Source organism: Megascapheus bottae, chromosome X (assembly GCF_031878675.1).
Source record: "Megascapheus bottae isolate mThoBot1 chromosome X, mThoBot2.hap1, whole genome shotgun sequence".
Taxonomy (NCBI): Eukaryota; Metazoa; Chordata; class Mammalia; order Rodentia; family Geomyidae; genus Megascapheus; species Megascapheus bottae.
This window is the reverse complement of record NC_143547.1, coordinates 6,680,154-6,692,384: the sequence shown is the minus strand read 5'-3', so window position 1 is coordinate 6,692,384 and position 12,231 is coordinate 6,680,154. Positions and strand designations below refer to the sequence as shown.

The window sequence follows — 12,231 nt, the reverse complement described above, 5'->3', positions numbered from 1 at the left end:
CCACTTGAGACATAGTTGAGGCATAGTTGCTAAGGCCTTCTGATAGAACAGCTTATTTACAGGGGTGCTATTTCCTTTGTGTTCTCTGGTACAGCCTCATGCTGGACCTTTCTTGAGTACAAACTACATTATAGACTAATGGGAAGAGGAGTTAGGATACATTTATCTCAAGTGCTTAAGATACAATTATTGAGTTCTCTGTAACTGGCATTTATCCAGTGAAACTTTTCCTAGTTCTTAGAACTGCCAACTGTGGTGCAATTAATGACAATAATGTTGTAATAGCCAATACTCACAGTGACTCCATCAAATGCTTCATAGCACCTTACTACATCTTCACAGCCCTGCAGGGAAAGTACTACAATAGTCTCGATTGAAGGAAAGGAAAGGAAACAGAGATACGGAAGCTAAGTATCATGCACTAAGTCACATGAAATTTACATGTTAGAGCCAGGAGTGTGGCCTAGTGGTAGAGAGCTTGCCTAGCGTGCATGAAGTCCTAGGTACCACATATACAGAAAAAAGCTGGAAGTGGAGCTGTGGTTCAAATGGTAGAACACTAGCCTTGAGAAAGGTCAGGGACAGTGCCCAGGACCTATGTTCAAGCCCCAGGACTGGCAAAAGAGAGAAGGGGGGAGGGGAGGTACGTGCTAGTCAGGATTCCTGTCAGGCTATGTGAATCCAGATCCTAGGCATTTAACTGCATCATCAGCATCCCTGATCTCCAGTGATCTATCTGCTTCAATGAAATGGTCCATTCTCAATCAAGTCAATTATCACCTGCTAGGAGAAAAGATAAAGGTGGTATGTAAATTGTCGTGAACTTTGAGCATGTTTCACATCATGAGGGTATATTACTGTGCCCATCAGTACTTTTACCCATCAACACACATATCCTATTTTTCACTTGACTAAGTTGGCTTTGTTTCTAAACCTGGAGTACCTTCAGACAAGCATGTTCATACATTCTAGGTTGAAATTGTGTTTCTTTTTTTAAATTTGGACTTTGGAATTAACTGAATAAACCTAAATTACTAAAGGGAAAACAATAGTTGAATATGACCATCATTATACTCCATATCATTCTTGACATATGGAGACAAAGTGGCTGCACTGTTTAATGCTCTTCAAGGATATGGGTTTTGCAATGAACAAGTTTAGCTTCAAATCCTATCCATGTCACTTCCAAATTGGGCAACTCCAAGCAAGTTAATGCAAGGTATGTAAACCTGTTTGTCATCTACAAAATAGGGAAATTAATAGTACCTGCTTCATGTTTATTTGTTCTTTAAACAAAAACACAGTGACATACATTAACCTATTATGTGGTAAGCACAGACTTCTCTAGTGCTTCCTTTTTTTTTTTTGGCTAGTCCTGGGGACTGAATTCAGGGTATGAACACTGTCCTTGGACTTTCTCAAGGCTAGAGCTCTGCCACTTGAGCCTCAGCACCACTTCTGGCTTTTTTTCTGTGTATGTGGTACCGAGGAATTGAACCCAGATCTTCGTGCTTGTTAGGCAAACACTCTACCACTAGGCCAAACTCCCAGCCCTCTGTAGTACTCTTAATAGATCTCTTATAGCCCATAGAGACCCTGATGTTTACCATCTGGACCTTAACTCGAGAAAAAGCAGAAACCCTTAGGATTCTGTTCACCTTTGCTTTCTCCCTGTAGCACTGAGCTTGTGAGGTGGAATCAGCTCTCCATCTTCCTCACACCATCAAGAGAGCTTCTAACAAGGTGTACTTGCGTAAAACAAACCACAGTTTTCAACATGTCATAATGAGGAAAGAACTTTATAAACAGAACAAAACAACATCAATAAGTAATAGGATTTGCTTAGCTTTACATTGATTTCTCTCTTTTAAATCAATTACAATTTCAAAGGGCCATTATCCTTCATCTGAATTCCAATGCATTCTTTTTCACAAAGAAAGAAATAAAATGGAGCTGCTTGCGGTTCAAAGGCAAGAAAGACCACAGTGCTCAAGTTTGGGAAGGCCTGGCAGTCACATCAGTCAGTGCAAAATTTGCATTTTATTAAAGACATTTGGGAAGATCCATTCAAAAATACATTGTGCTCAGTAAAAATTAACGATTTCATGCTGATAATGAAGGTTACCACAGAGTAATAGTTGAGTAATATTTACAGCAACAATAGAAATTTTACACAAGTTTAGAATGGAATACATGCCAGAAAAAACTTGATAAGATGTACCAACACATGATACAAAGAGTTATAGAAACACTTTACAAATGGTTCATAAGTAGCTTGTGAGGAATTTAAGTAACACTTTAAATTCAGTTTGGATTCAAAAATTAAAAAGATTAACAACCACATCACACCCTTGCCATAGTAAAAAGTATGGAATTACACTTTATATAATGGATTATAAAGTCTGTGCAATTAAGAATTTCCATTGATTCTTTACCACAAACTGGATGTCACATCCCTCTGGCTTTATCCCTAGGTTTGTTTTTAGGAATGAACAGGGCCTCAATGTCACCCTGCCCTATGTCTTCCCAGATACTCCCTTCAAACTTACTAGAGATTGAAGAAGCTCTGAATAGTTGTCTACGTATATACAGAATAACTACCTGAATTCAAAATGGCATGAAGCAATTCTTGGAGATAGGAATCTGGGGCAACAATTTCGTTTGGCTGAATTGTTATCTGTTAATCAATGCAAGTTTACAGTGAGAAATTTACTTCTTTCCATCACCACATCCCCCTTCCTTCCAGCCTGACTCAATCAGTGACCAACGAGTGAATAAGGAGAGGGAGAGACTGGTGACTAGATTATCCCTAAGGAAAATAGATTTTCTTCAAGCTTTACTTTCCATTTTGGAAATTGAAGCCATTGTGGAGAACTGACACATTCTTCAGCAGAAAAACTATCTTTTTTTTTCCCCCCACATGAAACTCTATGGAGTTTAACTGGAGCTTTTGATAATTCTGGAAATAAACACTTTAATCCCTCAACAGGGACAAAAGTCAAGGCATCTTACCTTTTCTATTCCTGGGTTTCTTCTGAATAGACCTGAAGCAGAGCACTAGGACAAGCTTGTCAATGCCTGAAACATAACATCAACTTTCTGGGAAGTAAAATCCCCTAGCAAAGAAGTCCTGAGGGATTCTCAGCAGTCTGCCAAAACGGAGGGAACTGAGGGACAGATAAGGCCTCTTTCTCCCTGATACTCTGCCTGGGAAGAGCAACGAACAAGGCAACTTCTAAACTGCATACAACATGGAGACCGATTTCAGATTCCCAAGAAGGACCAAATGGGATCAAGGATCAAAGGGGGTGTGGAGAGCTTTCCCTGGAGGAAATGAAGGGCCTTAAAAGTGAAACCAATTTCATTGCAGTTCTGCTGGCCCTACAAATCTAGTGTGCAGACTGTGACAAACTTTTTTTTTTCTGGCAAAACAAGAGACAAACCTCCCTTCAAGGTGGGAGTAAACAACAGATGAATGAAAATGTAAGGTAGGTCAGGATATTTAACACTCTGTAGAAAATACAAAGAAAGGTGGGGTCAGTGTCTTGTAGAGGAGAAAGGGAGAGTGGGAACAGGCCTAAGGCTGATGAATTACCAAAGCACTGTAGGGAATGAAGACTCTCAAGGAACTGGCTCTCACATTAATCTACCATTTTATACAGTACATTCAATTAAAAAAACCAACAAAAAAAGAATCACACAGGGGCAGTAGGCCTAGAGTTTCCTACCCATCTGGAGTTGTTCCCCCCCACCACCCATTGTTAATACAGAAACAAATGAGGGCTTTCATTTTCCCCCGCATGGCTTCTTTCTTGTGATTTCCAAGACAGCATGACCTCAAGATAGTCTATAGCTCATCTGGAGGAAACCATAACTGATTACAAGTCTGTCTTGTTTCATTTCTAGTAAGCTGGCCTTTGAAAAACTCTGCAAGGACCTTCTAGGCAAAATTCTGGTCCTAGGGAGCAGCGACAGGACATTTGTACTGTATTGCTTGCAGTTCCTTCAAACAAACTGCAAATGTTATTTCTTTAGACCATATAAGTTTTCTTTGTCTACATACTTTATTAGTGATAAACTAAAGAAGGCAAAGGAATATTCTTCAATGCTCCGACTTGCTTCAGTGTAACATACCACATTCCAGTATCAGTCCGTGGTTCTTAGTTACCTACATGGAATTCAACAGCTCACTTTCATGTAGGAGGTGACCAGCTTCCAGATACAAAAGCAATGCTCTCTAGAACACAGGTGCTGAGCATGAGGGAACATGCAGATTTCCTGAGTTCCAGCTTAGGTACAGCTCTGACCAATGAGCTATTTATTTCCCTTGTTCCAACTGTTTGGTCACCACCAAGACCTAGGTGAACAGAAACGGACAGAGCCTTCTGCATACTGGAAAAGCAATCCTCTGGCCTTTGGAAAAAAAAATGTTGTACACTTATGACTCATTCTCAATACATGGCTAGAAGAAAATAAATGGCTTTGTTTTCCTTATTTATTCTAAAAAACTAGTTTAAGAAGTGAGGATACTATGATATCAACTAAGAGGTGTTGAGAAGGGAAAATGTGATAGCATTTCCTAGTGTAGTCCACTAATTTTCAGATTAGGAACATGCTAACTGGCTAACTCTACAACCACAACATATTTTATAATACACAGCGTGACCAGACACTGAGCAGCGTAACTCTGAGCATAGAATTAAAGTATACAGCTGTATATGTGAGTCTTTAAGCATGTTTTAAAACAGATTTAATCAAAGCATACAGCACAAATACTTCTATAATAGCCACATCACAACCACCGATAAAAGTTTTTTGCTTCTAATCGGTCTGCCATATGTTAATATTTGTAAAGAGCTATTAAATGACGAATAAAAAACAGACATTTTCTTTCAGTAGACACTGCTAAAAGTCATGGATGTCTTTGAGCAGTTGGTAGAGATCATGCCAATTTGCCAGGCTGTTGCTTGGCAGATATAGCCTCATGGCTCTATGAAAGATCGTCTAAGGATGCTAACCTAGCATTTAATTCTCAAACACATAGAAAATAACTCTGGCTCCTCCCAAAGTATGCACCTTTTAGCAGGTCCAAGACAATGGAAATGAATAATAGGATTCCAAGGATTCAAGAATAGTGGTAGAAGATTCTTAAAGAGAATGTGATGTCGAATAATTCATTCTCGCAGTGTTTTCGCTGGGAAAGAACAAGGCCAGATCCAAGCTCTGCAAAGTGATGAGCCTGAAATAGTCTTTGACAAGGTTTCTCAACCTCAGCTCTGACGACACTTGGGGCTGGATCCTTCTTTGTTGGGGGGTTATGGTGTGTATTGTAGGGTGTTTTTACAATATTCCTGGCCTCTATTCTTCTAGATGCCAGTAGCATCCCCTACTCCACCTCAAGAGTGACCACTAAATGTCTCTAGACATTGCCATATATGTCCTGGGGAGCAGTATCACCCTATGGTTGAGAAGCACTGTTGTAGAGACAACTCATTTGAGCTTCTTGGCCCAGAGCCACTCTCTTGATTGTGGGCTCTAAAAAGAGGATAAACTTCAGTTAAGAGTTACTAAAGCTCAGTTAAAGTTCACTTGAACTTTGGGGAAGAAAAAGGAAGGATAGCAGAGAATCGTAGAAAAACAGTAAAGCTGTTTCTTTTCAAAAGGGAGAGGAGATAATTTCAGAAAACAAATGTATTCACAAGCCTTCATTCAACCTTAGTCCCCTTTAGGAAGTTAGGGTGGATAAGAAAACACAGAAGCCATACATTCCCCTTCCTAAAGAAAATGCAAGTTTTTGTGACTTTAAGTCAAGTTTTTCCTTTCATGGATTGCATCCCGGTGAGGTCAACTAAAGAGAAGAGCAGCTCAAAGCTAAGAAGAGGGATCATTAGAACTGAGAGAAAATGTTACTGTCCCTCTTTGTGATCAAGAAGAGAACGACATACTAGAAATGAGATTTATAGGTTCACTTACAGCTTACTGAGGATCAAGGAAAATTCAGAATGGACAAAAGCATAAGAAGAGGAAAAGGAGCTATCTCAGAAACACTAGATGTAAGTATTGTAGCTATTTTCTGGCTCAAATCTGGGAATGTATGAAAAAGTATGGAATGACTCTTCATTAGTTTGGTTTAGTGTGTTCTAGGTAGAAGGCAAGGATTGTAGCCCTTCTTTGAAGAATCATCTTGAATAGAAGTGTTCTGCAAATATCTGAGATCCCAGTGTTAGCAAGAATGACAACATGGAAAAACAGCCCCTAGGTGACCACGAACCTTGTGTGCCACAACAGCATGGCAACGGGGCTGCGCAGTTCCTAAGTGCAAAGCACAGTGAGAAGTCTTTCCCGAGGGGGAAAATGTTGTTTCTGGTTTGTGAGGGGAAGGATACAAGGTATAGATCAAGTACGAAAAAGAGTTAAATAGACATTGTTTTAGAGTCACTGAACCCAGGCAAAAACCTGCTGAAGGTCTATAACACGTGAATAACCAAGTGAATGCCTGGAAAAAGCCAGAATTCAGAGCTACCCAAACAGTAATAAACTGGTGACAAACAAGACAGGAAAATAACTCAAGAGCATGCAAAACTATTGATTTGAGTTAAACTGTTTCCCCAATAGTACCCAGTTGAATTTCATTTCAGTGTCTATTACATTTATTACAATTAAATTAAAAGCACCTTAAAACGACCTCTATATATAATCAATACACATCAATATAGTATTTATATAAAAATGCAATATGTGTACAATTTATGCTTCACGGAACCTAAGACCTTTTCCTTTATAAACTTCATTATCATCAGAGCTATGATTCTTAGAACCTTGGGGAAAGGTTAATAGTAAGTCAGCATATTTCAGTAATAGCTGACTTGATTCAGGGGCTGAGCCTCTCAGAATTCTGGAACAAGTAATAAATACTGAGAAGTTACCCCTTTGAGGGGTGGGAAGGATTTCTAAAAGTCTTATTGCTAAGAGACTACTTTCAAAAATCTATGACTACTAATAGATAATGGTGTAGAGATGATCTCTGTCAAGGATGGCCCACAGACATGGGGGTGTATCACTTGCTGGCCAAAGGTCTCAACGATACTGGGGAGTAACTTGGGAGTTGAAAGCAATCAAATGACAGAAAGATAGATCCTGTTCTGATGGAGGGATGTGTGTATATATACAGGTGTGCATGATGATTCTGCTAAATAAATGGAGTCCTGGGAAGAAAATCTTTGCTACGTCTATAAATGTTCCCTATAACTGGAATTGCTTCAGGAGCATGTTAAATAGGTCAGAAAGAGCAATAACAAAAAAAGTATTTAGAAGTAGAAATGCCATACGTGTATCTCAGACACCCAACTGGATACAAGAGTCTCCAGGAGGTGGAGTGTATTCAGGAGCATAGAGCTGGTTTGTAAGATCTATAGACAGGTGCCTCTCAAAAACCTCACAAGGAATGTTCACTGGCGAATCTTTGGTCTACACTCGACACTAATGTTAAGTGAAGAGCACATTCTCTCTGCAAAGACCCATGACCAATACCTCTGTCTCTTCTCCCATCATATGAGAGTTAACATTATCTGGACACAATTGGAGCCTTAGCATATGTGGAGGGAAGTGAGGCCTGCTGGAATCTTCAGTGGCCTGTTTAACCATCTTCCCCTATGAGTCTATAAGAGATTTTCTATTTTGTCTGCTACCAAGGATCATGTCTAGAGGCTACTGCTGGGGCCAGAAAGTTGAGCAAGGTTCATACTGTTACAGTCACTTGTAGCCACAATTCAACTCCCTTTATTAGAAGTATATACTCGCTTCATATCACAAATGTATATAAAAATATGGCAGATAGTGTCATAACGATACTTTCTTTAAATGAATATATTTATAAAACAGACAGATAATTACCATATATATTTATATAGAGAGAGAATAAAATACTCCTGATGCAATATATAAATGTTACTGTTTAGTTTTTATAGAAACTACTGTAGCTGTCCCACGTCTTCACAATGTTCCAAACAGCTCAAAATAACTTTACATTATAACATAAAAGGTATGATTATAACAGTACAATATTAATTATAAATAAACATTACAAATCCTATCAAATATGGAAGCTTAGAAAACAATTTAAGACATACAGTTCATCTACTAACCCTCCAAAGGGATATTCTTGGATTACAAGAAACCCCACATTTAGTCTAGGCAGAAAAAAAGATGTGGTAAGGGCATCGGTCAACACGAATATGTCTATCCCTTGAGGTGCCAGGATACATCCTAGCTTTCCCAAGTTCACCAGAGATTGCACTAAAGCTGGAATGTAAGGGGGAGAAACTGGCAAGAATTTCTTCTTCCTCAATGGCACACTCTATCCATTCTCACACAAGACCTGTGGGGAGTAGCAATCCCTAAGGAACTCCTGTGGCTCTAAGATCCCTGACTAGCATTTGTGGCTGTGAGGAGCCAAATGCCCCCCCATTCCCCACAATATTGCACACACCTTCATAAAGCTGAAAATACTGGCTTACTACCCTGACCCAGCCCATTCCCTAGCCCACCCCACGCCCTCCCCTACCACCTGGCATATACCCCCCCAGCACAAATTACAAGGCTGTCTCTTTTAAATCGTTCAGATTTGGCATTCTTGAGCGATTTGTTCGGTTATAAGGATGCCCATTTGACCCACTCTTGGCACCCAGCTGTTCAGAATAGGAAGGCCCCTCTGTGGCACTCCTGGTCACGGAGGACACGTGCCAACCAGGATCCATCTGACCTGGAAGCTGGAGGGCTGGCCTGCCCTTCGGTGTGGGTTCTTGCCGGATGTTGCTGCTGCCCCCAGAAGCCTGACTCAAGGGGTGAATACGAATTTCTGCAAAGGAATTTTTGGTCTGTTGAGATGTTAAGGGCTGGAAGCGGGGGTCTGAGGAACCCGGGTGATTTGAAGATGAAGATAGATGTAACAGCTTGCGCAGTGATTTTAATGGCTGGCTCTGAAAGAAAGGATGAGACACATATAGGGTTTAATTTCTACTACACAAGGGATCTGGGAGGATATGAAACTCAGATGAGAGATGATGATGTAGCCAGAGAGTACAATCATGAGGTTAGAAAGGCTAGTCTGCCTTTATCTGTTCTTTGAATTTCTTCAAAGAAGATTGTATTTACGGTCCCTTCCTTATGAGAGCCTACAAATTTATAGAAGATGACTAGAGTTAATGGGGTGCTTCTCAAAGGCCTAAATTCCTTCAATCTAGCTGCCACCTATCTTTAGTATGGTTCTCATTTTTCAATCCCAGAAAAGAGAAAGAACAAAAGAAGGGATATGCTTCTCCCTTTCTAATAATACATCTCCCAAGGCTCCATATAAATCTTCCACTTATTTTACTAGCTAAAATGTGGGCACACAGCCCTATCCAGATGTAAAAGAAGCTTAAAAAAAAGTAATGCAAAAAAAAAAGGAATGCTTTCATTAGGCAGTGATGCACCAAAGCAAAAAATGTATAGCTCTTTTTCTTATATCTCTCTTTCTTCCTCTCTCCTTTTTTTTTTTTCTTGATGTTTCTAGGGATTGAACCCAAGCCTTTATATATGCTGAACAGAGATACTCTACCAAGCTCCATCCCCAGCCCTCTTTTTTCTTAATAATTCAAAGCCTTAACACATTCCTGGTTTTTTTTTGGGGGGGGGGGTGGAGTGGGTCATGTGGCTTGGCGTGGGTACTGTCCCTGAGCTCTTCAGCTCAAGGCTACTGCCCTACCCTGGAGCCAAGCCCCACTTGCTGTTTTCTAGAGGTTCATTGGAGGTAAGAGTCTCAGGTCCTTTTGTGCCCCGGCTGGCTTTGAACCTTGATCCTCAGATCTCAGCCTCCTGAGTAGCGAGGATTACAGGCATGAGCCACCACACCTAGAGCTTTTTGAGATGGAGTGGGGGACTAAGGTTTGGTCATTAAAACATACTGCACAGAGAAATATGCAAAAATCAGATAGAATCTAATATAATACTAATCTAATAATACTCTTACACAATCTACTCATGGAAGGCCTTCAATTCCTGACATAGGCTCACAAAAATCCCCGCTTGCCTCTGTTCATCACTATGGAATGCCTGCTGGATTAAGGTGCTACATTATGGAGGGAGCCTGATACCAAAGCAGAAGGAAATGTCCTAGTAAGAGTCTGTCCCTCAATGATAAATGTCTGTTAGGCAATTCTTCAGCCTCAGGCATCTCCACGGTGAAAGGCAGCTTACTTGCCTCTTCCTTCACTCTTGCTAAGGGATATATGAGGATCACTATCAGAAGAGACACAGGAAGCCCGGCATGTATATATCTGTTATCCTAGCAGAGGCTGTAAGATCACAAGTTCTAGGCCAAACTAGGCAACTCAGTGAAAACCTGTCTGAAATAAAGTAAAAAAAGGCTGGGGACATACCTCAATGGCGGATTATTTGCTTAACTTTGTAAGACTCAGAAACCCCTAGTACCACAAAAAAAAAAAAAAAAAGAAGAAGAGGCATAGAAAGCACTTGGAAATACACAGCCAATAACTACTGCTGGTCTTTGTCACTCAGGAAATAACCTTAATTTTGGAGTGACACACATTTTAGGTTTTAGTAAATTTGAACAATATAATCTCTGGAAGAACTACAAGATTAGGAGAAACAGGAAAATGGAAGCTTGAAGAGCAATTCAAAGAAAATTGCTCCAGACAGATATCTTCCATCACCACTCTAAAATTGTCCCAAGAAAGCTGTGGGTTCCCCACAAGAGGCAGCACAGTAAACTGTATACTGTATGTGTTCAAAAGTGTCTTTTGGTAAAACACAAAAATTAGTATGATAACACAACATTTATGATAATTTTTATAGCCCTAATAAGTTGGAGCTATTAGGCAAATACAAGTATCTAGAATTAATTAGAAATGTGGCATTTCTTGGTAGGAAAAAACATTTTCACCAAACCTGTTTTAAACATCAGGTCTCACTTACAGTCTTGTGTTTTTAGTTTGGATATATATTTAATAAACCTTGGATGTCCAGTTCTCTACGCTGCCCACCAGCCCACAGTTTCTGTATTATGTCAAAAGAGCTAATATAAATGGTTGAGTAAAAAGGATGGTAGTTTTGAAAACTCCTTCCCACAGCTTTGACTAACAGCTTACAATTTAAGAAAGCATATAGAAGACCTTTTAAAAAGACAAGCCCCTACATCCAAATTCCAGAAAACTTTGATATGGTTAACACCAACAGGACAGATAAATATCACTATGCTCATTATGGGATACTGAAAAATTATAACAATGAAACATTCCCAATCAAAATGGTTTTAAAAATTTTTTGTCAGTGGTGGGGCTTGAACTCACAGCCTGTCCCTGAGCTCTTTTGCTCAATGCTAGTGCTCTACCACTTTGAGCCACTTCCACTTTACTGCTGCTTAACTGGAGATAAGAAGAGTCTCATAGACTTTCCTGCCTGGGCTACCTTTGAACTGAGATCCTCAGATCTAAGCCTCCTGAGTAGCTAGGATTAGAGGTGTGAGACAAAAGAACCCAGCTCCAAAATCTTTTTTTTTGGCCAGTCATGGGCTTGGGCTCAGAGCCTGAGCACTGTCTTGGGACTTTCTCAAGGCTAGACTTCTACCACTTGAGCCTCAACACCACTTCCAGCTTTTTTTCTATCTATGTGGTACTGAGGAATCGAACCCTGGTCTTTGTGCATGCTAGGCAAGCACTCTACCACTAGGCCAAATGCCCAGCCCTCCAAAATCTTTTTTACTAAGATGTTTATTGATCTTTTTCTCCCCTGGGCTATAGTGTACTTACTGGCTGGGACTACTTCTTGATCCCTCTAACATCCTTGCCCTACTCTCAGCAAGGTAGGGGTTAAGAGAAACTCACTCTTTTACTAATGGGACATGAGTCACTGAAGCAAGATTCATTTGACTCCCAAGATGCATCTGGCTATTAGTGAGGGTTTATTTGGAGGCATTCTCAGCCTTGTTGTAACAGTGAAAGGTTAAGTTTGTCCTCTAGGCTTGCTCCCCCACGATTACCTACAGATAGAACACTTAGAAGTGCAGGGCTGTGAGTTTGGCCTAATGGTAGAGTGCTTACCTAGCATGCACGAAGACTGAGGTTCGATTCCTTGGTACCACATACATAGAAAAAAGCTGGAAGTAGTGCTCTGGATCAAGTGGTAGAGCTCTAGCCTTAAGAAAGCCCAATGACAGTGTTCAGGCTCTTAGTT

At 40.2% G+C, this 12,231-nt stretch overlaps 1 protein-coding gene across 5 annotated transcripts in view; it reads right to left on the bottom strand.

The window, feature by feature from the left end:
- Positions 1 to 8,582: 8,582 nt before the first annotated feature.
- The window catches only part of Cdkl5 (cyclin dependent kinase like 5), a 169,987-nt gene continuing 166,338 nt past the window's right edge, over positions 8,583 to 12,231 (bottom strand). For all 5 annotated transcript variants that reach the window (XM_090326930.1, XM_090326931.1, XM_090326933.1 and 2 more), the window contains one exon: positions 8,583 to 8,978. In XM_090326930.1, the coding sequence (XP_090183056.1) occupies positions 8,592 to 8,978 (387 nt within the window). In that variant the 3' untranslated portion in view covers positions 8,583 to 8,591. The remainder of the gene's footprint in view (positions 8,979 to 12,231) is intronic.